General features: G+C 43.0%; 1 protein-coding gene across 6 annotated transcripts in view; it reads left to right on the forward strand.

The window, feature by feature from the left end:
* LOC140738613 (serine/threonine-protein kinase 33-like) overlaps positions 1-23,585 on the forward strand; it is a 134,057-nt gene extending 110,472 nt beyond the window's left edge. For 5 of the 6 annotated variants that reach the window (XM_073066164.1, XM_073066165.1, XM_073066163.1 and 2 more), the window contains 4 exons: positions 1,027-1,139; positions 4,064-4,149; positions 17,317-17,499; positions 22,510-23,585. In XM_073066164.1, coding sequence (XP_072922265.1) covers positions 1,027-1,139; positions 4,064-4,149; positions 17,317-17,499; positions 22,510-22,680 — 553 coding nt within the window. In that variant the 3' untranslated portion in view covers positions 22,681-23,585. The remainder of the gene's footprint in view (positions 1-1,026; positions 1,140-4,063; positions 4,150-17,316; positions 17,500-22,509) is intronic. The other variant, XM_073066168.1, reaches the window with a different exon arrangement.
* Positions 23,586-23,614: the final 29 nt, after the last annotated feature.

Here is a 23,614-nt window from a genome sequence, read left to right on the forward strand (position 1 = left end):
CAGAGCTGGGAGCACTGAGCCAACTCTCACTTACTCACTAAACATCCGCTTTTTCCGTGCCTGCTCACTCTCTCATCATAGCTGTTCTGTGATCCTCTCCCATCTGCAGTTTTTGTTTGTTTCTGACTGGTGAGCAGTTCTCAAGGATTAAACCCAGTCATAATCTAGGGACTGACTTTAAACAAGTCAGGACCATGATGAAAATGTAGTTGTCACACATGCAATAGTGTAGACAAGTTATAGGCAGAGAAACATATGCTGTGAGTTTGGATAATGCAAGATTGTAGGTAATCTTTGAGGGACATCAGCACAGAATCATGTCCATTCATATAGCTGAATAGCAAAATTCAACATTGTTTCAATGATCTAGAAATCTAATTAGGATCAACTTTATTCATCATTTTCATGTACATGTATTAGAAATTTGCTGTGGTGTGTTGTTCAGGGCACAATGTACAACAATAAAACAACATTCAACAATTATTAAAAATAAAGAATTATATTAAAAAAGTTGAAGGTTAAAGTACAAATATAAAATAAAATGTGTATAAAACAATAATTACCTGCATGTATTAACAATGTAAACAGCATTATAAAAAATGTGGTTTAAAGTGTTCAAATCACTTTGTATAATGCTGTTTATATAGTAAATACATTATAACTAATGACAGTCATAGGTTTGGAATCCTTGACATCTTCATAAATGAGGACATATTTGACATGAGAGGACGCTGCAGTATTTTAGAAATGACTCTTTGATTGCTTGTTGATTGCCAGTGATGCAGAGGATCTGCCATTAAAGCTGGCAACACAATCAGATCAGGACTATGTCACAAGTAGCTGCTTAATTTCCACTGCAGGGGCCCCATCATGAAATATTGGTTTTACCTCAAGGAACCAAATTAATCAAATTCTTTAACTAAGCTCATCAGAATGCCCAGCTAACTACCATACCTGTCAATAAAAGCATTGATCTAATGGTGCAGGTGAAATAATCGGAGTTGTTTATTTTCCTTTGGTTTGTAGGCTGTGTGGTCAGGCTCCTTTTACAGCTACAACATCAGAAGAGCTGTATCAGGAAATCAAAAAAGGGGAGCTGGATTTTTCTCACTCGTCTCTGATGTCACTTAGTGAGAGTGGTAAGACTTGTCTGTCTTTGTTAAGTATAGCTTTTCATCAATTCTATTATATTTCTTTACTTTCCTGTAAATGCCTGCAAAAACGAACCTTGAAGTTGTATAATATACTCAGTGGCTACTTTAGATACTGTGGTGAACTACATATACCTGTCTGGACACACACCACCCCCCCCCCCACCCCCCCCCCCACTGACTGCTCCTGTGGCTCCTCCCACAGACCGTGGCTCCTCCCACGGACCCCGGTATAAAGGCGATTGGAGACTCCGCCCCGGTCTCAGTCTCCAGGATGCAGTGTGGTGGTCAATTGCTGCTTGTTCTTTCTTCCAGCCAATAAAAGCCGATATCTCGCCTCACGTCTCAGAGAGTTATTGATGGTGCATCAGATACAGCTGCTTGTTAATGCAAATATCTAATCAGCTAATCATGTGGCAGGAACTCAATGCTGAAAAGCATGCAAACATGGTCAGGAGGTTCAGTTGTAGTTCAGACTAAGCATCAGAATGGGGAAGACATGTAATCTAAGTGACTTTGACCATGGAGTGATTGTTGGCTCTATTGCAAAAAAAAAATCAGATATGGGCATCGCATTGACAGGACTTGTCACCAGCTCAGATGAAAGTTCTTTGAATCAAGACAGTGACTTGTATTACGTGAAGTAATGTTCCCATTTTCTATGGAACTGTACACATTTGCTAGTGAAAAAAGGAATAACTGCTTTATTATTGTATGTTGCTTCACAGAAGACATTTCTGTGAAATATTCTTATTAGGGTGCTGAGTAGCAGTGTCACAGTGATACTGATAATAGAACTGCTGTCTCACTGCTCCTACCACCCAGATCCATTGTCCGCATGAAACGTCACTATTTTCCCTGTGACTGTGGGTTTCCTTTCAGTGCTCCAGTTTCCTCTGACATCCTTAGGATGTGAAGGTTAGTTGGTTGGTTGCTTGGCCATTGTAAATTGTTCCCTGGATGTTGGTGACAGGTAGAATCTCAGGGGGTGTTTAGGGAACATTGGGAAATAAAACAGGAAAGCTATAGAATTAGTACAAGAAAACACAAGGAAATCTGCAGATGCTGGAAATTCAAGCAATACACCAATGTATAATTCTCCGTAACTTCCGCCACCTGCAACAGGATCCCACTACTAAGCACATCTTTCCCTTCCCCCCCTTTCTGCTTTCCGCAGGGATCGCTCCCTACGTGACTCCCTTGTCCATTCATCCCCCCCATCCCTTCCCACTGATCTCTCTCCTGGCACTTATCCTTGTAAGCGGAACAAGTGCTACACCTGCCCTTACACTTCTTCCCTCACCACCATTCAGGGCCCCAGACAGTCCTTCCAGGTGAGGCAACACTTCACCTGTGAGTCAGCTGGTGTGGTATACTACATCCGGTACTCCCGGTGTGGCCTTTTATATATTAGTGAGACCCGACGCAGACTGGGAGACCGTTTCGCTGAACACCTATGCTCCGTCCGCCAGAGAAAGCAGGATCTCCCAGTGGCCACACATTTGAATTCCACGTCCCATTCCCATTCTGATATGTCTATCCATGGCCTCCTCTACTGTCAAAATGAATCCAAACTCAGGTTGGAGGAACAACACCTTAAATACCGGCTGGGTAGCCTCTAACCTGATGGCATGAACATTGACTTCTCTAATTTCTGTTAATGCCCCTCCTCCCCTTCTTACCCCATCCCTGATATATTTAATTTTTCTCCCCCCTCCTTTTTTTTCTCTCTCTCTGCCCATCACTCTGCCTGTTCTCCATCTCCCTCTGGTGCTCCCCTCCCCCTTTCTTTCTCCCTTGGCCTCCTGTCCCATGATCCTTTCCCTTCTCCAGCTCTGTATCCCTTTTGCCAATCACCTGTCTGGCTCTCAACTTCACCCCACCCTCTCTGGTCTTCTCCTATCATTTTGCATTTCCCCCTCCCCCTCCTACTTTCAAATCTCTTACTATCTTTCCTTTCAGTTAGTCCTGACGAAGGGTCTCGGCCCAAAACGTTGACAGTGCTTCTTCCTATAGATGCTGCCTGGTCTGCTGCGTTCCACCAGCATTTTGTGTGAATTAATACAAGTAGGTGGCTTGTAGTCAGTGTGGACCTGGTGAGTTCCAAACTCTGTTTCCATTCTCACTCACAGTCTCACTAAAAATACAGGACACAATAATTGGCAAGTATTTCATTATTGTCACATGTGCTGAGGTAGAGTGAGAAACTTTGTTTTGTATGACATCCATACAGATCATTTCACAACATTAATAGATCGAAGTAGTATAATGAAAAAGCAGAAACAGAAATGCAGAACATTCACAGAGAAAGTGCAGCGCAGGCAAACGATAAGGTCCAATGCTATGACGAAGTACACTGTGAGGTCAAAGGTCCTTGACTCATGGGAGGAGGAGAAAAGACAGAATATCTGAGGTGGGTGGGGTATTAATTATGTTAACTACTTTGCCAAAGCAGCGAGAAGTGTAGACAAGAGTACATGGAGGGGAGGCTGGTTTCTGTGATGTGACGAGCAGACTCATAGGACCCACATGAAAATCCATAAAAACACAAGCTCTTTCTGCATACTGAAGGTATCTATATTCTGAAGAGCAGATTAAAAGTTCCCTATCAGAAAGGCTAAATGACTGAATAATTCTCCCAAGAACTTACCATGCATGCTAGGCATGCAAGATGTCAACTCTCTGATTATAGAATGCCTGGCATTTATATGAAGATGTTGAACAAGGAATGGATAGCTACACTGCTGGGTTTCCTGTGGGCCAACAATCTCTGTAGCCGTGTGATGCCGTTCAGCCAGTTCTCCTTACAGTTCTACTGTCACACATGAATGAATTTTTTAATGCACTAGAATTATTCTCAAAAATGTTCACAACATGCATAATACATTCCATTTTGGATTTCTTTTCAACAGGACATTGTGTGTTAAAAAGCCTACTGATAGTGGATCCAGCCCACAGAATGACAGCTAGTGAACTACTAAATCACCATTGGATTACGGTCAGCACTTATTAACACATTGTTTTGTAACATGAAATTGATCATAGTGGACAAATGTGCATTGCTTATTCAGCCATACATATTCAGACGGATATACTTTTTTGTTTTTGTCTTTATCGCAAGTGGGTTTTTCATTTAGTTGCTATCCATTATATTCTTTTATCATATAGTAGGCAATTCCAGCATGTCAAGTCTTTGCTGACTCAAGGAACAATGCCATTCCCCACTAATTCACCCAGTAGCATATTCACCCCACAGTCCCATGACGATGAAGTTGTTGGAGGATGTCACCGTGGTTCTGTGTTTATGGATTGGACTATCAACTATGGACTTTTTCAGTCTTATGGTTTTTACATTGTGTCATCACCTGTTCTTTCTGGGATTTTTTGTGGGTGGAGGGGGTTTTGGAGGGTTGATGTTCTTATTGTGCTTTGTTAGTTTTTTTGTGCGGGGAAGGGAGTTTGGTGGCTAATGTTCTTGTCGCATTATGTGCGGAGGAAGGGGGGGTTTTGGGAGTTGATGATCATGTTCCCATTCTTCTTTATCTGGGGTGGAGAGGTGGGTTTGCTCTTCCTCTTCCATGGTTTTCTTTGTTTTGTGGCTATCTGGAGAAGATGAATTGCAGGGCTGCATACTATGTACATGCTTTGATAATAAATGAACCTTTTTAACTCCCCTACTGCCAGATTCTACTTCTCAGCTACAGTTCTGTGCAAACATCTTAGACACGTATATATCGTTAGGGTACATGAGAAGTTTTTCACTGTTCTGTGTTTGTCAACGTGGAGTGGAGAGCGAGTTTGTAAATCTGGCAGTAGCAAGGGATGTTGGAAATGGTGAGTGTGGGGCACTGCCAGGAGGGCTGTGGTACAGGTGGCAGAGAAGGAGTGCCAGGCGTGGGGTGTGGCATGGGTGCAGGCGCACCCATCTCTGAGACACTAGGCGAGGTCATTTATTTCCAAACAATTGGTTTATTGATCATTACAGAATGTGTCTCTGGTGCATCCTGCTCCCTCCGCTCTCCCGTCCCCTTTTCCCAACCATGATTCCCCTCTCCCTGCCCCCTTCCCACTCTCAGTCCCTCTCAGTCCACAATAGAGACCAATATTAGAATCAGGTTTATCATCACTCGCATATATCATGAAATTTGTCCTTTTTTTCCAGCAGTACAGTATAATAAATAGAACTACTACAGTAGTGTGCAAGTGTCTTAGGCACCCAAGAAATAAATATATATGCGTAAGACTTTTGCACACCATTGTACATGCTGGGGGTAACTTCCCCTACCAACCTGCACATCTTTGGGATGCTAGACAAAATGGGTTACATGGGAAACATGCACACACACACACACACACACACTCACACTCACTCACTCTCTATCAGAGATCAAGGTTGAACCTGGACTCTTTGAGCTGTGAGACAACAGCTCTAAACCTGGGCCACTGGGCCGCCTCCTCTGGTTTCCAGCCACGCTCACAACTCGAGTGATGGTACAAATGTGCCGATCTACGGAGGGATAGAACGAGTTAGGCTCAATCAATGTGCTTCTCTAACAAGCCATCATTTGACTATGAAGAATGTCTTCACTTAACTGATTCTGTGGAGTGAACATCAAGCGAATGCAATGCTTCACCTTGACAAATTATGGGGGTTTGATCAAAGAGGATCAGCATTATAGTTTTAAAAAATTAAAATCAAATTGATAATCATGACTGTGTATTAGACTACTAAGGAGTAATTCATTTTATAATACCTTGTTTGAAAATGTTGGGAATTTTTAAACTTAAAACCTTGCACATCACATCATTTGTTTTCTCTCTCATACCAATACATTCAAGTGACAGTAAAACTCTGATAATCTGTTCCGAAATCCTGATGACGTGACGTTAGGCTAATTCATTGTTCAAGAAATGTAAACTGGAATTCCAGAGTGCAAGTGAGGACTGTGGTCAGAGCCAGGAGTCTTAACTATGGCGGGATCTGGATTCTGGGATGTGTACAGGGTCAGAGTCAGGGACACCAGGGGTCAAGAACATGGGTAGGAATGTGACTGAGGCTAAGGGTTTGGAGTGCTTGTTTAATTCCTGCTCCTTTCTACCTGAGTTCACTATTGTGTAAGATATTAAAGAAAATTGACGGTAGTGCCATCTTTCAAATATCTGGGGAGCATTCTCTCTGAGGATAGCGGCATTGACAACGACATCCAGAGCCACATTAAACAGGCATCAGCTGCCTTTGGGAGACTTTGGCGTAGAGTCTTTCAAAACAGGAGCCTTCGTCCCTCCACAAAGGTCGCTGTATACCAAGCGGTCTGTGTCACCACCCTCCTTTATAGCTGTGAAGCTTGGGTAACCTACAGCTGTCACATCAAGTCCTTGGAGCGCTTCCACAGAAGCTGCCTTCAGCGCATCCTGGGAATTACCTGGCGTGAACGGGTGCCTCAGACTGAAATACTTGTGAAGACCAACTGCAGAAGTATTGAGGCCATGATCACCCAGCGTCAGCTGCAGTGGCTGGGGCATGTGATAAGGATGCCCCCATGTCGGCTACCCCGCAGAGTGTTATACGGCCAGCTACATCATGGTCGACGCTCAGCTGGAGGGCCGAAGAAGTGCTATAAGGATCGGATGAAGAATGCTTTAAGGAAGTGCAAGATCAGACCCGAGGACCTGGAGGATGTTGCTGCTGATCGTAACACTTGGCGACAGCTGTGTAGGGATGGGGTTCACATTCTGGAGATGGAAAGAACAACCAGAAGACAGCAGAAGAGAGCCAGGAGAAATGCAGCCATGGATACCATCACTACCACCACTACCACATATACATGTCCCACCTGCAATAGAACTTGTGGGTCCAGGATAGGACTGTATAGTCATCAAAGATCTCGCTGTGAAAGGAGTGGACGTCGTCATCGGATTCCGATGGACAACCGAAGAAGAAAGAAAATTAAAATAAAAACTACGTTAGTGTATTTTGTAGCCTGGGGAAAATTACACATGCAGGACCACAAATACTTTTTCAGGTCTTTGATTCCTTTATCTGTTTTAGATGTTTTAATGCGGGAGGAGAGCATCAAAATAAAAATGACAAAATTAATTTAAAAATCCAATTCCTGCTGTTATAATCTCAGCCTAATTATGGTCCACACTCTTGTTACATGTGCAGTATGAAAATAAACGAAACAAATTATACAAAGCCAATACGGTAGTGGCAATTTTTGGCACGCACATGCTTAACTTCCAAACACATGTAGGCTAGAACCTGAAACGAGCTCTCCTTGCTCACACTACTCAGCCAATAAAGAACTTCGCACAACCACACTGATCAGCACTGATAACTACTTGCAAAAATCTTTCCACACCAAACCTGAAAAGCACTCGAATGTCATTCTAGAACATTGTAAATCTTCGTTCTACTCCACGCATGCAAACTGACATCACCATTTTCTCTTAAAGGCACAGACAGCCAGGGTGAATACTTTAACAATAAAAATAATATTAAACGGTCACCTGGTTACATTGAATAGTATCCAATGGTTTGAAAATCTGCTTGTTTTAAGTCCCAAGGATTACTGATGTTGTGCCGGATTATCAAATTTGCTCAAACTGGCCTAGAGTTAGAAAGAGTAGCATAAAGTTAGCATAACACTATTACAGCACTGGTGACTGGAATCAATATCGCAGCCATCTGTAAGGAGTTTGTAGGTTCTTCCTGTAACTGCGTGGGTTTTCTCTGGGCGTTCCAGTCACATCCCACATTCCAAAGACATACCATTGCCTCCCAGATATCTCGGAATCAAGTCCTCAGCATTCTTAGTGGGAGGGTGAACAGCCAATGACATGGGTAGGACTGAATAGGGAATTCAGGTGCTAAGTTAAAGGACAGCACCTCCAGGGTTGTGATCTCAGGATTGCTAACTGTGCCATACACTAGTGAGGCCAGAACTAGGAAGATTATACTGTTTAATAGGTGGCCAAGGAGTTAGTGTAGGAGGGAGGGCATAAGATTTTAGGATCATTGGGCTCTCTTCCAGGGAAGGTGGGACCTGTACAGAAGGGATGGTTTGCACCTGGACTGGAGGGGGACTAATATCCTAGTTGGAAGGTTTGTTAATGCTTCAAGGCAGGGTTTAAACTGGAGTTGCAGGGGGATGGGAACCGGAGTGCCAGAAAAATTAGTGGAAAGGTTGAAGAGGTAGACGTTGGTAAGACCTCAGACAAAGTTAGAAATCGAAAGGTTAAGCATGGTGCGACTAGTATAATGAGCTGCATTTCTTTCAATGCAAGAAGTATCGTAGGAAAGGTGGATGATAGTATTAAAGATGGCTTACAAAGACAGACAACATGTGGTGAGGACAGGCCATTGAAAGGGCAAAATTGCAGTCAACAGGAAAGGGCAGACAAAATTGAAGAGGGTGAATACAGGACTGAAGGTGTTATATTTGATTATGTGCATTATATGGAATAAGGTAGATGAACTTATAGCACAGTTGTAGATTGACAGGTATGATGTTGTAGGTTTCACTGAATTAAGGCTGAAAGAAGATTATAGCTGGAAGCTTAATGTCCAAGAATGCACATTGTATCGAAAGGACAGGCAGGAAAATTTGATTCGGAACAAGAAGGCAGCGGGAGAGCACCTAAGGATTTCCAGCAGGAAGACATTTTGAGTTCTCGGGGGAAGAGAGAGGCCAGACTGCGTAGGCGCGTGAGGTCAGCCAGTTGAGCGCGAACAGTTTAAAAAGAAGGCAGCCATATCCAGCGGGCAGCGTTGGGAGCGGGCAGCGGAGTGAAAGGGCTTTGGCTCCACGGGCTTCGCTGGTAACGGGACGAGGTGAGGCAGTTGTTGATTGCTAAAGGAGTTAGTATGTGTGTGAGGCCAGTTTTTTGTGGTTGGTGTCAGATGTGGGAGGTCCTGGAGTCCCCCGGCATCCTGGATGGCCACATCTGCACCTGGTGCATCGAGATGCAACCCCTAAGGGACTGTGTTAGGGAACTGGAGCTACAGCTCGATGACCTTCGTCTGGTCAGGGAGAGTGAGGAGGTGATAGAGAGGAGTTATAGGCAGGTGGTCACACCGGGGCCACGGGAGACAGACAAGTGGGTCACAGTCAGGAGGGGGAAGGGGAAGAGTCAGGTACTAGAGAGTCCCCTGTGGCTGTAACCCTTGACAATAAGTGCTCCTGTTTGAGTACTGTTGGGGGGGGACAGCCTACCTGGGGGAAGCGACAGTGGCCGTGCCTCTGGCACAGAGTCTGGCCCTGTATCTCAGAAGGGTAGGGAAAGGAAGAGGAAGGCAGTAGTATTAGGGGACTCGATAGTTAGGGGTCAGACAGGCAATTCTGTGGATGTAGGAAAGAAACTCGGATGGTAGTTTGCCTCCCAGGTGCCAGGGTCTGGAATGTTTCTGATCGCGTCCAAGATATCCTGCAGTGGGAGGGAGAACAGCCAAAGGTCTTGGTACATATTGGTACCAATGACATAGGTAGGAAAAGGGAAGAGGTCCTGAAAGAAGACTACAGGGAGTTAGGAAGGAAGTTGAAATGCAGGACCTCAAAGGTAGTAATCTCGGGATTACTGCCTGTGCCACGCAACAGTGAGAATAGGAATAGAATGAGATGGAGGATAAATGCATGGCTGAGGGATTGGAGCAGGGGGCAGGGATTCAGATTTCTGGATCATTGGGACCTCTTTTGGGGCGGGTGTGACCTGTACAAAAAGGACGGGTTGCACTTGAATCCCGGGGGACCAATATCCTGACGGGCAGGTTTGATAGAGCTGTTGGGGAGGGTTTAAACTAGTTTGGCAGAGGGGTGGGAACCAGAATGTGAGTGCAGGGATTCAGGTAGAAGGACAAGGGCATGATGCTAAGCGTTCTGAGTTGATGAGGAAGGACATGCAGGGGACAGAACATGATTATAGCCAGTTAGAGGGGTTGAAATGTGTCTATTTCAATGCTAGGGGTATTAGGAACAAGGTGGATGAACTTAGAGCATGGATTAATACATGGAGCTACAATGCTGTGGCTGTTACTGAAACTTGGTTGGAGGAAGGGAAGGATTGGATGATGCAGGTCCCGGGGTTCAGGTGTTTTAAAAGGAATAGAATAGGTGGTAGAAAAGGGGGGGAGTGGCATTGCTGGTCAGGGATAGTATCACGGCTATAGAAAGGGAGGACGCTGCAGAGGGAGTGTCCACAGAGTCAGTCTGGGTGGAAGTCAGAAATAGGAAGGGATCAATCACTGTGCTGGGAGTAGTCTATAGGCCCCCAAATAGCCCTCGGGACACCTCAGGCAGATTTTAGAATGGTGCAGGAAATACAGGGTAGTAGTTATGGGTGATTTCAACTTCCCTCGTATTGTCTGGCACCTCCTGAGTGCAAGGGGGATAGATGGAGATGAATTTGTCAGGTGTGTTCAAGAAGGATTCCTGACACAGTATGTGGACCAGCCGATGAGAGGAGAGGCTATACTGGATCTAGTTCTGGGTAATGAACCTGGTCAGGTGACAGACCTCTTGGTGAGGGAGCATTTTGGTGAGAGTGACCACAACTCCCTTAGCTTCAGCATAGCTATGGAAAGGGATAAAGTCAGACGAAATGGTAAAGTGCTTAACTGGGAAAGGGCTAACTTTGAAGGAATGAGGCAGGAACTAGCAAGAGTAAATTGGAAACAGATGTTCAAACAGATGATGCACAGAAGTAATGTGGGAGAAGTTTAGGGACCACTTGTGCTGGGTTCAGGATAGGTTTGTCCCACTGAGGCAAGGAAAAAATGATAGGAAAAGGGAACCGTGGCTGACAAAACATGTGAGGCAACTCGTCAAGAGGAAAAAGGAAGCATATGTTAGACATAAGAAGCAGGAAGTAGGAGGGGCTTATGAGAAATATAGGGCAGCCAGGAAGGAGCTAAAGAAAGGACTTAGGAGAGCTCAAAGGGGGCATGAGAAGGCCTTGGCATGTAGGATTAAGGAGAACCCCAAGGTGTTCTATGCGTATGTGAAGAATAGGAGGATGACGAGAACAAAGGTGGGACCGCTAAAGGATAAAGAGGGCAACATGTGCCTGGAAGCGGAGGAGATTGGGGAGGTCCTAAATGAATACTTTGCTTCAGTATTCACAAGTGAAAAGGATCTTGATCAGGATGAGGTCAAAGTAGAGCGGGCCTGTGTGCTGGACAATGTGGGGATTAAGGAAGAAGAAGTGCTGGATCTTCTTAAAAACATTAAGATTGATAAATCCCCAGGACCGGATATGATACACCCCAGGTTGTTGTGGGAATTGAGAGAAGAGATCGCAGGAGCATTAGCTATGATCTTTGAATCCTTTTTGGCTGCAGGGGAAGTGCCGGAGGACTGGAAAATGGCAAATGTAGTTCCCTTGTTTAAAAAAGGTAATAGAGAGAAACCTGAGAACTATAGACCGGTGAGTCTTACGTCGGTGGTATGCAAACTACTGGAAAGGATTCTTAAGGATAGGATCTATGAGCATTTGGAGAAGTACAGTCTACTCATGGATAATCAACATGGTTTTGTGAAGGGAAGATCGTGCCTCATGAGCCTGATTGAGTTTTTTGAAGAAGTAACAAAAGAAATTGATGAGGGTAGGGCAGTGGATGTGGTCTACATGGACTTTAGCAAAGCATTTGACAAGGTCCCTCATGAGAGACTCATCCAGAAAGTCATGAGGCATGGGATAAGTGAAACCTTGGCTGTTTGGATAAAAAATTGGCTTAAAGGAAGAAACCAGAGGGTAGTTGTGGAAGGAAAGTATTCTGCCTGGAGGTCAGTGACTAGTGGAGTGCCTCAGGGATCTGTCCTGGGACCCCTGCTATTTGTGATTTTTATAAATAACCTGGATGTAGAGGTGGAAGGATGGGTGAGTAAGTTTGCGGATGACACGAAGATCGGAGGAGTTGTGGATGGAGCTGTAGATGGTCGAAGGTTACAAGAGGATATAGACAGGCTGCAGAGTTGGGCAGAAAAATGGCAGATGGAGTTCAATCCGGACAAGTGTGAGGTGATGCATTTTGGAAGGACAAACCAGAAGACAGAGGACAGGATTAATGGTCAGTTACTTAAGAGTGTGGATGAACAAAGGGACCTTGGGTTTCAAATCCATACATCCCTCAAGGTCGCTGCACAGGTTGATAGGGTAGTTAAGAAAGCCTATGGGATGCTAGGCTTCATTAACAGGGGGATTGAGTTCAAGAGTAGAGAGGTCATGTTGCAACTCTACAAATCTCTGGTGAGACCACACATAGAGTATTGTGTTCAATTCTGGTCACCTCATTTTAGGAAGGATGTGGAAGCTATGGAGAGGATGCAGAGGAGATTTACCAGAATGTTGCCTGGTTTGGAGAACAAGTCATATGAAGCAAGGTTAGCAGAGCTGGGACTTTTCTCTTTGGAGCGTAGAAGAATGAGAGGGGACTTGATAGAGGTCTACAAGATTATGAGAGGCATAGATAGGGTGAATAGTCAGTACCTGTTTCCCAGGGCACCAATAGCAAACATCAGAGGGCATATGTACAAAATTAATGGAGGGAAGTTTAGGGGAGATATCAGGGGTAAGTTTTTTATACAGAGGGTTGTGAGTGCCTGGAATGACTTGCCAGGGATGGTGGTGGAGTCTAAAACATTAGGGGTATTTAAGAGCCTCTTGGACAGGCACATGGATGAAAGAAAATTGGAGGGTTATGGGGTAGTGTGAGTTTAGTACTTTTTTTAAGGATTATATGGGTCGGCACAACATGGAGGGCTGAAGGGCCTGTACTGTGCTGTAGTGTTCTTTGGTTCTATGGAAGGCAGAGGATGCGGTTTTGCTCTGTTGTTAAAAAATCAGATCAAATTATTAGAAAGAATTGTCATAGGGTCAGAAGGTGTTGAATCATTGTAGATAGAACTAAGGAACTGCAAGGGTAAAAAAGCCTTGATGGGGGTTGTAAACAGACCCCAAACAGTAGTAAGATTATGGTTTACAAATTACAGCAGGAGATAGAAAAGGGCAATGTTACAATAGTTATGGGAAATTTCTATGTGCAGGTAGATTGGAAAATCAGACCGGTGCTGGATTCGAAGCAAGTAATTTTCTAGAATGCTTCTGACATGGCTTTTTAGAGCAGCATGTGGTTGAGCCCACTAGGGGATCAGCTGTTCTGGAGTGGGTGTTGTGCAATGAACCAGAATCTTTTAGAGACCATAAGGTAAAACAACAATTAGGGGCAAGTGATTATAAGATGATCAAATTCATCTTGAAATTTGAGAAGGAGAAACTAAAGTCAGATGTATCAGTATTAGAGTGGAGTAAAGAGAATTACAGAGGCATGAGAGAGGAGCAGGCCAGAATAGTTTGGAAAAGAACACAGGCAGGAATGACAGCAGAGCAGCAACGAGTGGAACAATTCAGAAGGCACAGGATATGTACATCCCAACAAGGAAGAAGTATTCTAAAGGCAAGATGACAGAACCATGGCTAACAAGAGAAGTCAAAGCCAACATAAAAACTAAAGAGAGGGAATATAATAGAGCAAAAAAAAAGTGAGAAATTAGAGGATTGGGAAGGTTTTAAAAACCAACAGAAGGCAACTAAAATAGTCATTAAGAAGGTGAAGATGGAATACAAAAGTAAGCTACCCAATAATTTTAGAGGATACCAAAAGTTTCTTCAGATACATAAAATGTAAAAGAGGGGTGAGTGGATATCAGATCACCAGAAAACGATGCTGGAGAGGTTGTAATGGGGAACAAGGAAACGGGGGATGAACTGAGTACATATTTTAAATCAGCCTTTACTGTGGAAAACAGAGGCAGCATGGTGGAAGCTCCAGGTATCTGGGCTCATGAAGTGTATGAAGTTACCATTACTAGAGTGAAGTTTCATGAGAAACTGAGAGGTCTGAAGGTAGATAGGTCATCTGGACTAGATGGTGTACACCTCAAGGTTCTGAAAGAGGTGGCTGAAGAGATTGTGGAGGCATTAGTAATGATATTACAAGAATCACTAGATTCTGGAGTGGTTCATGAAGACTGGAAACTTGCAAATGTTACTCCACTCTTCAAGAAGAGACAGAGGCAGAGGAAAGGAAACTATAGGCCAGTTAGTCTGACCTCAGTGGCTGGGAAGATGTTGGAGTTGATTATTGAGGAGGAGGTCTCGGGGTACTTGGGGGCATGTGATAAAATGAAGTCAGCACGGTTTCCTCAAATCTGTTGGACCTCTTTGAAGAAATAATAAGCAGGATGGGCAAAGGAGAATCAGTTGACCTTGTGTATGGATTTCAGAAGGCCTTTGACATGGTGCCACATGAGGCTGCTTAACAAGCTATGAGCCCATGGTAGTGCAGGAAAGATTCTAACAGGGATAAAACAATTGCTAACTTGCAAGAGGCAAAGACTGGGATTTAAGGGAGCATTTTCTGGCTGGCTGCTGGTAACTAGTGGTGTTCCACAGGGGTTTGTGTTGGGATCAATTATTTTTATGTTACATGCCAATGATGACTTTGTTGCAAAGTTTGTAGACAATATGAAGATAGGTGGAGGTGCAAGTAGTTTTGAGGAAGTAGAGAGGCTACAGAAGGACTTAGAGAGATTAGTAAAATGGGCAAAGAAATGGCAGATGGAATACAGTGTCAGGAGGTGTATGGTCATGCACTTTGGTAGAAGAAATATAAGGGTTGACTATTTTCTAAATGCAGAAAAAGTACAAAATACTGAGGCACAAAGGGAGTTGGGAGTTCTTGTGCAGGATTACTTAAAAGTTATTTTGCAGGTTGAGTCAATGGAGAGGAAGGCAAATGTGATCTTAGCAATCATTTCAAGAGGACTAGAATATAAAAGCAAAGATGTAAAGTTGAGACTTTATAAATCATTGGTGAGGCCTTACTTGTAGTATTGTGAGCAGTTGTGGGCCCCTTCTCTTAGAAAGTATATGCTGAAACTGGAGAGGTTTCAAAGGAGGTTCACAAAAATGATTCCAGGATAGAATAGCTTGTCACATGAAAAGCGTATGATGGCTCTGGGCCTGTATTCACTCAAATTCAGAAGAATGAGAGGTAATCTCATTAAACAATCAAATAGTGAAAGACCTCGATAGGGTGGATGTGGTGAGGATGTTTCCTATGGTGGGAGAGTCTAAGACCAGAGGGCACAGACTCAGAGTAGAGGGGTGTCCTTTTAGAACAGAGATGAGGAGAATCTATGGAATTCTTTGCCACAGTGGAGGCCAAGTCTTTATGTATATTTAAGGCAGAGGCTGATAGATTCTTGATTGGTCAGGGCATGAAGGGATACAGGGAGAAGGCAGGAGATTGGGGCTGAGAGGAAAATTGTATCAGCCATGACAAAATGGTGGAGCAGACTCGATGGGTCAAATGGCCTAATTCTGCTCCTATATTTCATGATTTAGTAGGTTAAATGGTCACATGGGTGTAATTGGACAGCACAGGCTTGTTGGGCTGAAGGGCCTGTTATACTGTGTCTCTAAATAGAATAAAAAGTTAAAAAAAACTGTTAAGTGGTCCTCATTAGAGCAGGCAAGGCACTGAGAGAAGAGAGGTCTAGAGATTGTGATCTCACATGTTTAGTCGTGGAGGCAAAGGTTTCAGGGTATTCAGATATTTCGATATGAATTAAGGAGGAACACCTCTGTGCAGACAGCTGGCAATGGGAATTGGAGAGTGGACCTGAGGCACACGATCAGCCCTGATCTTTTTGAAAGGTGCAGCAGTCTCAAAAGCTCACACAGTTCTTTTACAGAGTACAGAAGAGCGTACAACAAACATTTTAACAAAGAGCTGGAACTCTGTGTGAAACACTGTTCAAAGAAATATCTGAATTTTTCATGATAAAATTCGATCCATTTTGTCAAAGTGGATGTGGGTAGAAAATTAAAACACAGGTCAGGAGTGAATCGGGTGGTGATTGACAGGGTGAGTGCAGAGGAAGGGAAGACTCTTCATTCTGGACTACTAGCCACTTCAATGCACAGTAGTGGAACAAATTTACAGTCAACTATCCCCGAGAGCACTCATGCAGTCTAATATTTAAGCAAATATATTGGCAAATTTTATATTTCTAATGATATCAAAGATTTGGGTAATCTGTAAAAAACTGAATGTGCTTTAGATGAAAATTTACACAAACAAACAAGATGGACTTTGATCAACCTGCTGATTGCTTTCACTTTCTTTGCCTTCACCACCTCCATTCCAAATTGCATCAAGGATGGTAAAGAAAGCTTTTGGCACGTTGGCCTTCATAGATCAATGTATTGAGTACAGAAGATGGGATGTTATGTTAAAGTTGCATAAGACGTTGGTGAAGCCGAATTGGGAGTACTGCGTGCAGTTTTAGCCACCCACCTACAGGAAAAATGTAAGCAGGGTTGAAAGAGTGGTGAGAAAATTTACAAGGATGTTGCATGATCTGGAGAATCTGAGTTACAAGGGAAGATTGAATAGGTTTGGACTGTATTCTTTAGGATGTAGAAGATTAAGAGGAGATTTGATAGAGGTAAACAAAATTATGAGGGATATAGATACAGTGAATGCAAGCAGGCTTTTTCCACTGAGGTTAGCGGAGAAAAAAACCAGAGGACATAGGTTAAGGGTGAAAGGGGAAAAATTTAAAGGGAACATTGGGGGGGGGGGCTTCTTCACACGGAGAGTGGTGGGAGTGCAGAATGAGCTGCCAGATGAAGTGGTAAATGCGGGCTCACTTTTAACATTTAAGAAAAACTTGGACAGGTACATGGATGAGAGGTGTATGGAGGGATATGGTCCAGGTGCAGGTCAGTGGGACTAGGCAGAAAAATGGTTCGGCACAGCCGAGAAGGGCCAAAAGGCCTGTTTCTGTGCTGTAATGTTCTATGGTTCTATGTCAGAGGTAGTTTTATTGTTTACACACAGAGTTGTGGATGCTTGGAATGCACAGCCTGAGTGGGGATGGAGGCTGATACGATAAGGGCATTTAAAAGGTTTTAAAAAGTCACATGTATATAAGAAAATTGGAGGTTTATGGGCTGTGTAGGAGGGATGGGATAAATTAATCGTAGGATAGGTTTATACAAGTCTGCACCACACTGTGGGCTGAAGGGCCTGTACTGTGCTCAACTGTTCTACGTTCTATGAAAAGAGGATCTGGTACAGTTTAACTTATGTTGTTTTCAGGGAGATATGAGTAATAAAGAAAGACCCAAAAATGTGTTGGAAATGATGAAACAATGGACGCTGGACACGAACAGTGAGAGTGAGGAAACAAATGAAGAGAATGGAGTGGATGAGGATGACAATTTAGCTTGTCCAGCCACAGATTCCAAGGCCAGTTCGAATCCTGATAAATTTACAACAAAGGTATTTATTTCGAAGCACCAATCATTTGTTTCCACATAGAACATCATTCACTTTTATGAAATGCCTTGAAGAATCCAGGTAAACTGGAAATGCAGGGAAAAAAGGTGGTGTAACTATTCATAGGCAACATTCACAAAAAAATAACAATTGCATTTAAGTATGGTTAAATTATTGGTTTAACAGCCAGATTTTGGGTTTACAAATCCCACTGCAATATCTGAGGAATTTAAATCCAATGCATTAGATTTAATCTGGAGATTTAAAACTTTTTATAGTAACAGAAGCCATTTTGAAAAACTCCTAGTTAATTAATACCATTCATGGAAGGAAATGTGCCCTGTTTACCAAGCCTGACCTTTAATTGGCCCCAGGCCTGCTATGTACTTGGCTCTCGACTGCCTCTTCCATTCATGGTCTATATGGATAGACAATCAATGCCCACAATAGATTCAGAGCTCGGAAACAGGCTTTGGCCCATCAAGACAGCCATAGATGTCAGACTCCATTTACACATAGCCCAGTTTATACTCCCCACATTCCAATCAACTGCCCCAGGTTCTACCAAGTCACCTACACTAGGGCCATTTACAGTAGCCAATTGTTTGCCACATTGCACACCTCTGGGATATGGGAGGAAACAGAGTGCAGTCACAGACTTCACTTTGCCAAGACCACACAGATAGTGCTGGCGGTGAGGATTGTCCCAATTATGAAGCAGTGGCTGTACTAGCTACTCCACTGAGCTAATCCCATCCCCACATCCAAGACTCAATAAATAAAATTAGAACAGATCTTGGATAATGAGGCTAGACAACTGGGCTTCTCTTGATCACTAGATAGGATATTGAAAGAGATCAGAAAGAGGCATATAGAACAGGATTCTTACCTTAAAGATGAACTATTTCCATGACCATATGAGTCAGGAGCTAGAGGGCACCACAAGTTACAAATGAAAACAGGAAAACCAATGTGATGGTCCAGACTGTAGATTCATTGTCATTCATTTCTTTAAAAGGCTCTAAATTACTCCAAAGTCATTTGATTTATTTTTGCAAATGGTCACCAGAACACAGGTAGTCATAGAATTGTAAAGTAATACACCACTAAAACAGGCCCTGTGGCCCAACTGGTCTATGACAGTTACAGCATTCTCCCTGCTAATCCTAGTTGACTGTGCTCAGCCCGTAATCCTCCAAACCCCTTCCCTCCAGCGACCTACCTATTCCAATGCCTCTTAAATGCCCTCGGCTACTTCCTCTGGCAGCTTGTACTGAGATGATCCTCTCAGAAATAGCAGAGCAAACTCCAGAATTATGTTTCAAAAGACAAGTGAAGGAAAAATAAAGGAAGGAGAATGGAATGAGGTGAAGAGCTGGCTGAGGGGTGTGGAACTTGCATGGAGTCCATGTTGTGAAGAAATGCATCATGAAGTGTGTAGGTACCGGAGTGGTTAAAACATCCAGCCCTCAGCTGTTAGGTGGAAAATAATATTGGCGACCCACAATTGCTGGCCAATGGCTTTATTCAAAAAGAAAGAATCCCCATCTATCATTCCCTGCCATTCATTGGGATTATCAACATATCAATATCCTAGGGGTTACCATTGACAAGTAGCTGAACTAGAGTAGCCGTACACAGGCACTGATGTAAAAATTGATTTTACCTTTGATTAAAGGATTAACCCAGGAAAGACATTGCTCCTGTCCAGATAAACATGGTGCTGAGTGTTACTATGAATATAGCCTGTCCCAGGTTTCCACTGTGCATGTTGAATATTAGTGCATTAAATGGAGAGTTATGATTGAAGGGAATCTTAGATGGCAGATTCACATTAGGATTTAAAATGTTACTTCTTCAGTTAAGTGTAGGAAGAAAACATACCCAGAGTTTTCTTAAGCAACGTACACAAAATGCTGGAGGAACTCAGCAGGCCAGGCAGTATATATGGAAAAGAGTAACAAGTTGATGTTTTGAGAAGAGACTCTTCTTCAGTTTTCCTGTTCAGTGAAACCCTTTTATGAGCTCTTTTAATTGAGTCATTTGATTTTTCATACAGTAAAACCTAATTGCTTACCTGTTGACAAGGCTCAGTGTTGGTTGGTAACTTCCTATGTGATGTACACGGTCCAGCACTGCTGCATCCATCACAGTTTAACAGGCACGTTGCACCAAATGGCCTTCTTTCAACTAAATAGCTTCACAGTCTCTTTTTCTGGACAACATTGGAAGTTACTTCAAAGAATGGAGAAACTAATTTACACAAAGTATAAACGGATTCTGCAGTCGCTGAAAACCTTGAGCAACACAAAATGCTGGAGGAACTCAGTAAGTCGGGCTGCATGTATGGAGAATAAAGAACTGACATTTTGGGCGAAGACCAGTCATGATGAAGGGTATTGGCCCGAAATATCCACTGTTTATTCCTTTCCATAGAAGTTGCCTGACTTGCTGAGCTCCTCCAGCATTTTGTGTGTATTTTACAAATGTATTGTGAGTTCTAATGATCGATTGAAGTATTAGCTCTTACTCTTCTCACAGATCCTGCCTGAACTGATGAATGCTTCCAGCACGTTTTGCTTTGATTTTAGATTTGCAGTAGTTGTCACTTTAATATATTAAAAACTCACCTAAGCAATGATGGTTTAATTTTCCAAGTTGTTCACAATTTAAATCCCACAGCTGTGCTGTGGCTTTGAATTCAGGACCTAGTGTTAGTTCAGAACTGTGAATTACGACCACTACGCCTCCACCGCACCCAGCAATGGCAGATTCACCACGAAGTCTGGCATTCAAATTTGGGATGGAACCAAAGAGGAAACAGTTAGCTAATTCAGTGATGACTCAAAGAATAAAAAAATGTCAGCCCTATTTCATCAAACATAATGAAGTGTAGATGAGGTCACCACTTTGCTGGAGACCTGGCCTTCTGGAGTTCCTGGTTGCAAGCCAGTTTAATTCCCCTCCACATTCCCACATCAACATGCCTGTCCCGACCTTCTCCACTGTCTGGGTGAGGAGGTCAAGTTCAAACTATAGTAAAATAGAACATTACACAACAGTAAAGGCCATTTGGTCCATGATGTTGCGACCATCTTTAACCCACTCTAAGATCAACCTAACCTAGCCTTTCTCAACTTTTTTGCCCTAGAGGAACCCTTGAAATAATTTTCAGTTCTCAGGGATTCCCTGTGTAAAAGTTATTATATCTACAGCTCATGGTACGTTACCGTGATCAATAAATTGCAGATATAATAATCGAAAAATAATTATCAATGCCCTCAAGTAGAGAATGAATTTTTAGCCAACCTTCCTTGAAAAAAAACCAGATAATTAGCTTACCTTTCTAGAAATTACTCTTTCTTTCTCTTTCATGAATTTTGAGAACTGATAAGGCAAACATAATAAATTTTCTATCTTACTGCTAGTTTTTTTCACACCCTTAAGTCAGTCAGCAACATGTTAGGGGAGGTTGGGCAAGGTATTCAGGAGGGAGAGGCTAACCCACAGCCCAAGTTAGCTGAGTCCATTTAATGCTCAGAAAACACACTTGACGCTCTTCATCAGCCTACCGTCCTCGCCTTCATGCATTCACCAATTATCAGCCTGCTGTCCTCCCCTCTGTGCAATACAGCACTCACCAATTATCAACAGCCTCCCCTATCTCACGTCAAAAACCAAGAATGGACTCAAACAGATAAACACTGTCCTACTACACATTGCGTTATTGGGCTGAGACCTCGAACGAGATTGATAACAGGGCTGCTTGGGCAGTGCCCGCCACCGTGAGCGCTAGCATCGCGATGTTTATTTTCTTTTAATCATGATCTCTGGTGGAACCCCAGTTGAGAAACCCTGATGTAACCCTTCCTTCACATATAGCCCTCTATTTTTCCTACTGTCCATGTGCCTTTCTAATTATCCTAATTAAAATCCCCCTAATGATCTGCCTCTATCACCACCCCTGGAAAGGCACTGCATTCATTCACCACTCTGTGTAACAAAAAACTCACATTCTGCCTAGGCAGTCTCAAGCGGACAACTTAAACATTGAATTCTCCAATTAGAAGTAAACAGCCCTCTCTCTGTTTCTTTTTGTCTCTTCCCCTACACCCACCATCACCGTGTTCATTCTCCTCCATCTAATCATCCCCTCTCCCTATTGTGCTCATCTGCCCAAACCACTCTCTTAATTCCTATTTGATTCATCACTTGCAGCCCTTTGTTGCCTCCAGCTGTCACCCCCCAGCCTCTTTCGCTATTTCCACTCTTAGATAGTAAGACATTCAGCCCATAGAGTTGGTTCTACCATTCCATCATGGCTTACTATCTGTCTCAACCCCATTCCTCTGCCTTCTCCCCTTAATCTTTGAGGCCCTTACTGTTCAAATCTATCAATCTCCACTTTAAATATACCCAATGTCTTGGCCTCCACAGCCATCTGTGAATCCCACAGATTCACCACCCTCTGGCTGAAGAAATTCCTCTGCCTCTCTGTTCCAAAGTGACATCCCTGGTATTCTGAGGCTGTGCCCTCTGGTTCTGGACTTTCCCACTATAGGAAGCATCCTCTTCACATCCACTCAATCTAGGCCAATCAAACTTCGACATATTTCAATAAAAATCCCCCACGTTCTTCAAAATTCCAGTCAGTACAGGCCCTCTTCCTATCTGCCTGGTACTTTTTAATCTGAAATCACCTGTCACTTGTCAGCTTCTTTCCCTGTCCTCTTTACACTGGTTATCTTCTCCCTATTTTTCAGTCTAGATGAAAGATCTCGACTGGAAATGTGAACTGTCCATTTTCCTCCACAGATGCTGCCTGACCTGCTGAGTTCCTCCAGCAACGTGTTTATTGCATTGAAATTTGTTTTCAGAGCAGTTACTTCCAAAGCCCTTGGGGCATAGGAATACCAATCCAGTTACGCTCTAGTTTTGTTTTAAGGAAGGTGGAAAATGCTTAAGAACTTGCCCAGCAGATCTTTAGAGGTTGCATGTCTTTTTTATGTTTAGTCAACAGGCCCAAGGCAGAAGCGTTATTCCTTCGACAGCTTGCCACTGCACACTGCTTCAGGATCTAAACCGGCTCCACAGCCGAACAGGAAAGGACGGAGGAAGTCTGAATCTGCAGCAAATTCAAGAATATTGAACAAAGTAAACACCCACCATACTTCGCTGAAATGATAGCCATTTACGAAGGAAGTGTATTACCTCGCCACAGTGTCAGAGTTAAATCTATTGCCCCAAATGGAATTTTAACTGTTCAGCATCAATTTTCAACACTCATCATTGTTAAATTATTTACCTCAAGTATAATTCTACAATACAAGCTTTTCACCTCTGGAACTTGCCAATTTTTTCCTGCCAGATGGGAGAGCAAACTGGGTCCTATACCTTTAAGAAATGCAGAGTCTTGTGATGAAATTCTGTATGAGTTGCACCCATGATTTCTTTTAAATGAAACTGCTTAATCTGATACTAATCCCAAATCTTCTGTTTGAAAACTGTCCAAATAGTTACTCACCAACGATAAAAAAAACACAATTATGGAAATCTGAGATTTTCGAGGAGTTCAAAACTTAAACAGTGACTGACCATTCTGCTGAGTTTTCTAGCTTTTGTTTCAAACTAGCTATTGGAGAGGGGAGTCTTTAAAAACCTCCCCACCTCCTGTGTCTTCTGTTCAGCCTATGACATCTCAGCATGGTTTTACTCTGGCACAGCGCTGTCTCCAGTCTCCGTAATTGGCTGACTCTCTATTGATCTCACCAGCTGCCAGCTTATCCCTGTTCTCTAAAATCTGTGCGACTTTTCCATGTGCAAGCCCTGCTTGAGACACAGCATGAGGCCTCTGTTCAACCCAGAGAATAGTTATTCCTCTTTAACAACCTAGTCCTTATTTTGGAAAGCAAGCATATCACGCAAGGAAGTTTTATTTACTGCTAATCTTCGTCGACACCCAAATTCTTATCCCGGCTCAAGTGTTTGACAGTATGTTTGAGCTAGGACAAAAAATGTGAATTTATCTGTAATTGTACAGTGAACAGAGTGGAAAACTATCGTAATTAAATGGATGAGAAATAAGAGTTTATCATTCAGCCTTATTTTTAATAAGGAA

This window comes from Hemitrygon akajei, chromosome 14 (assembly GCF_048418815.1).
Source record: "Hemitrygon akajei chromosome 14, sHemAka1.3, whole genome shotgun sequence".
NCBI lineage: Eukaryota > Metazoa > Chordata > Chondrichthyes > Myliobatiformes > Dasyatidae > Hemitrygon > Hemitrygon akajei.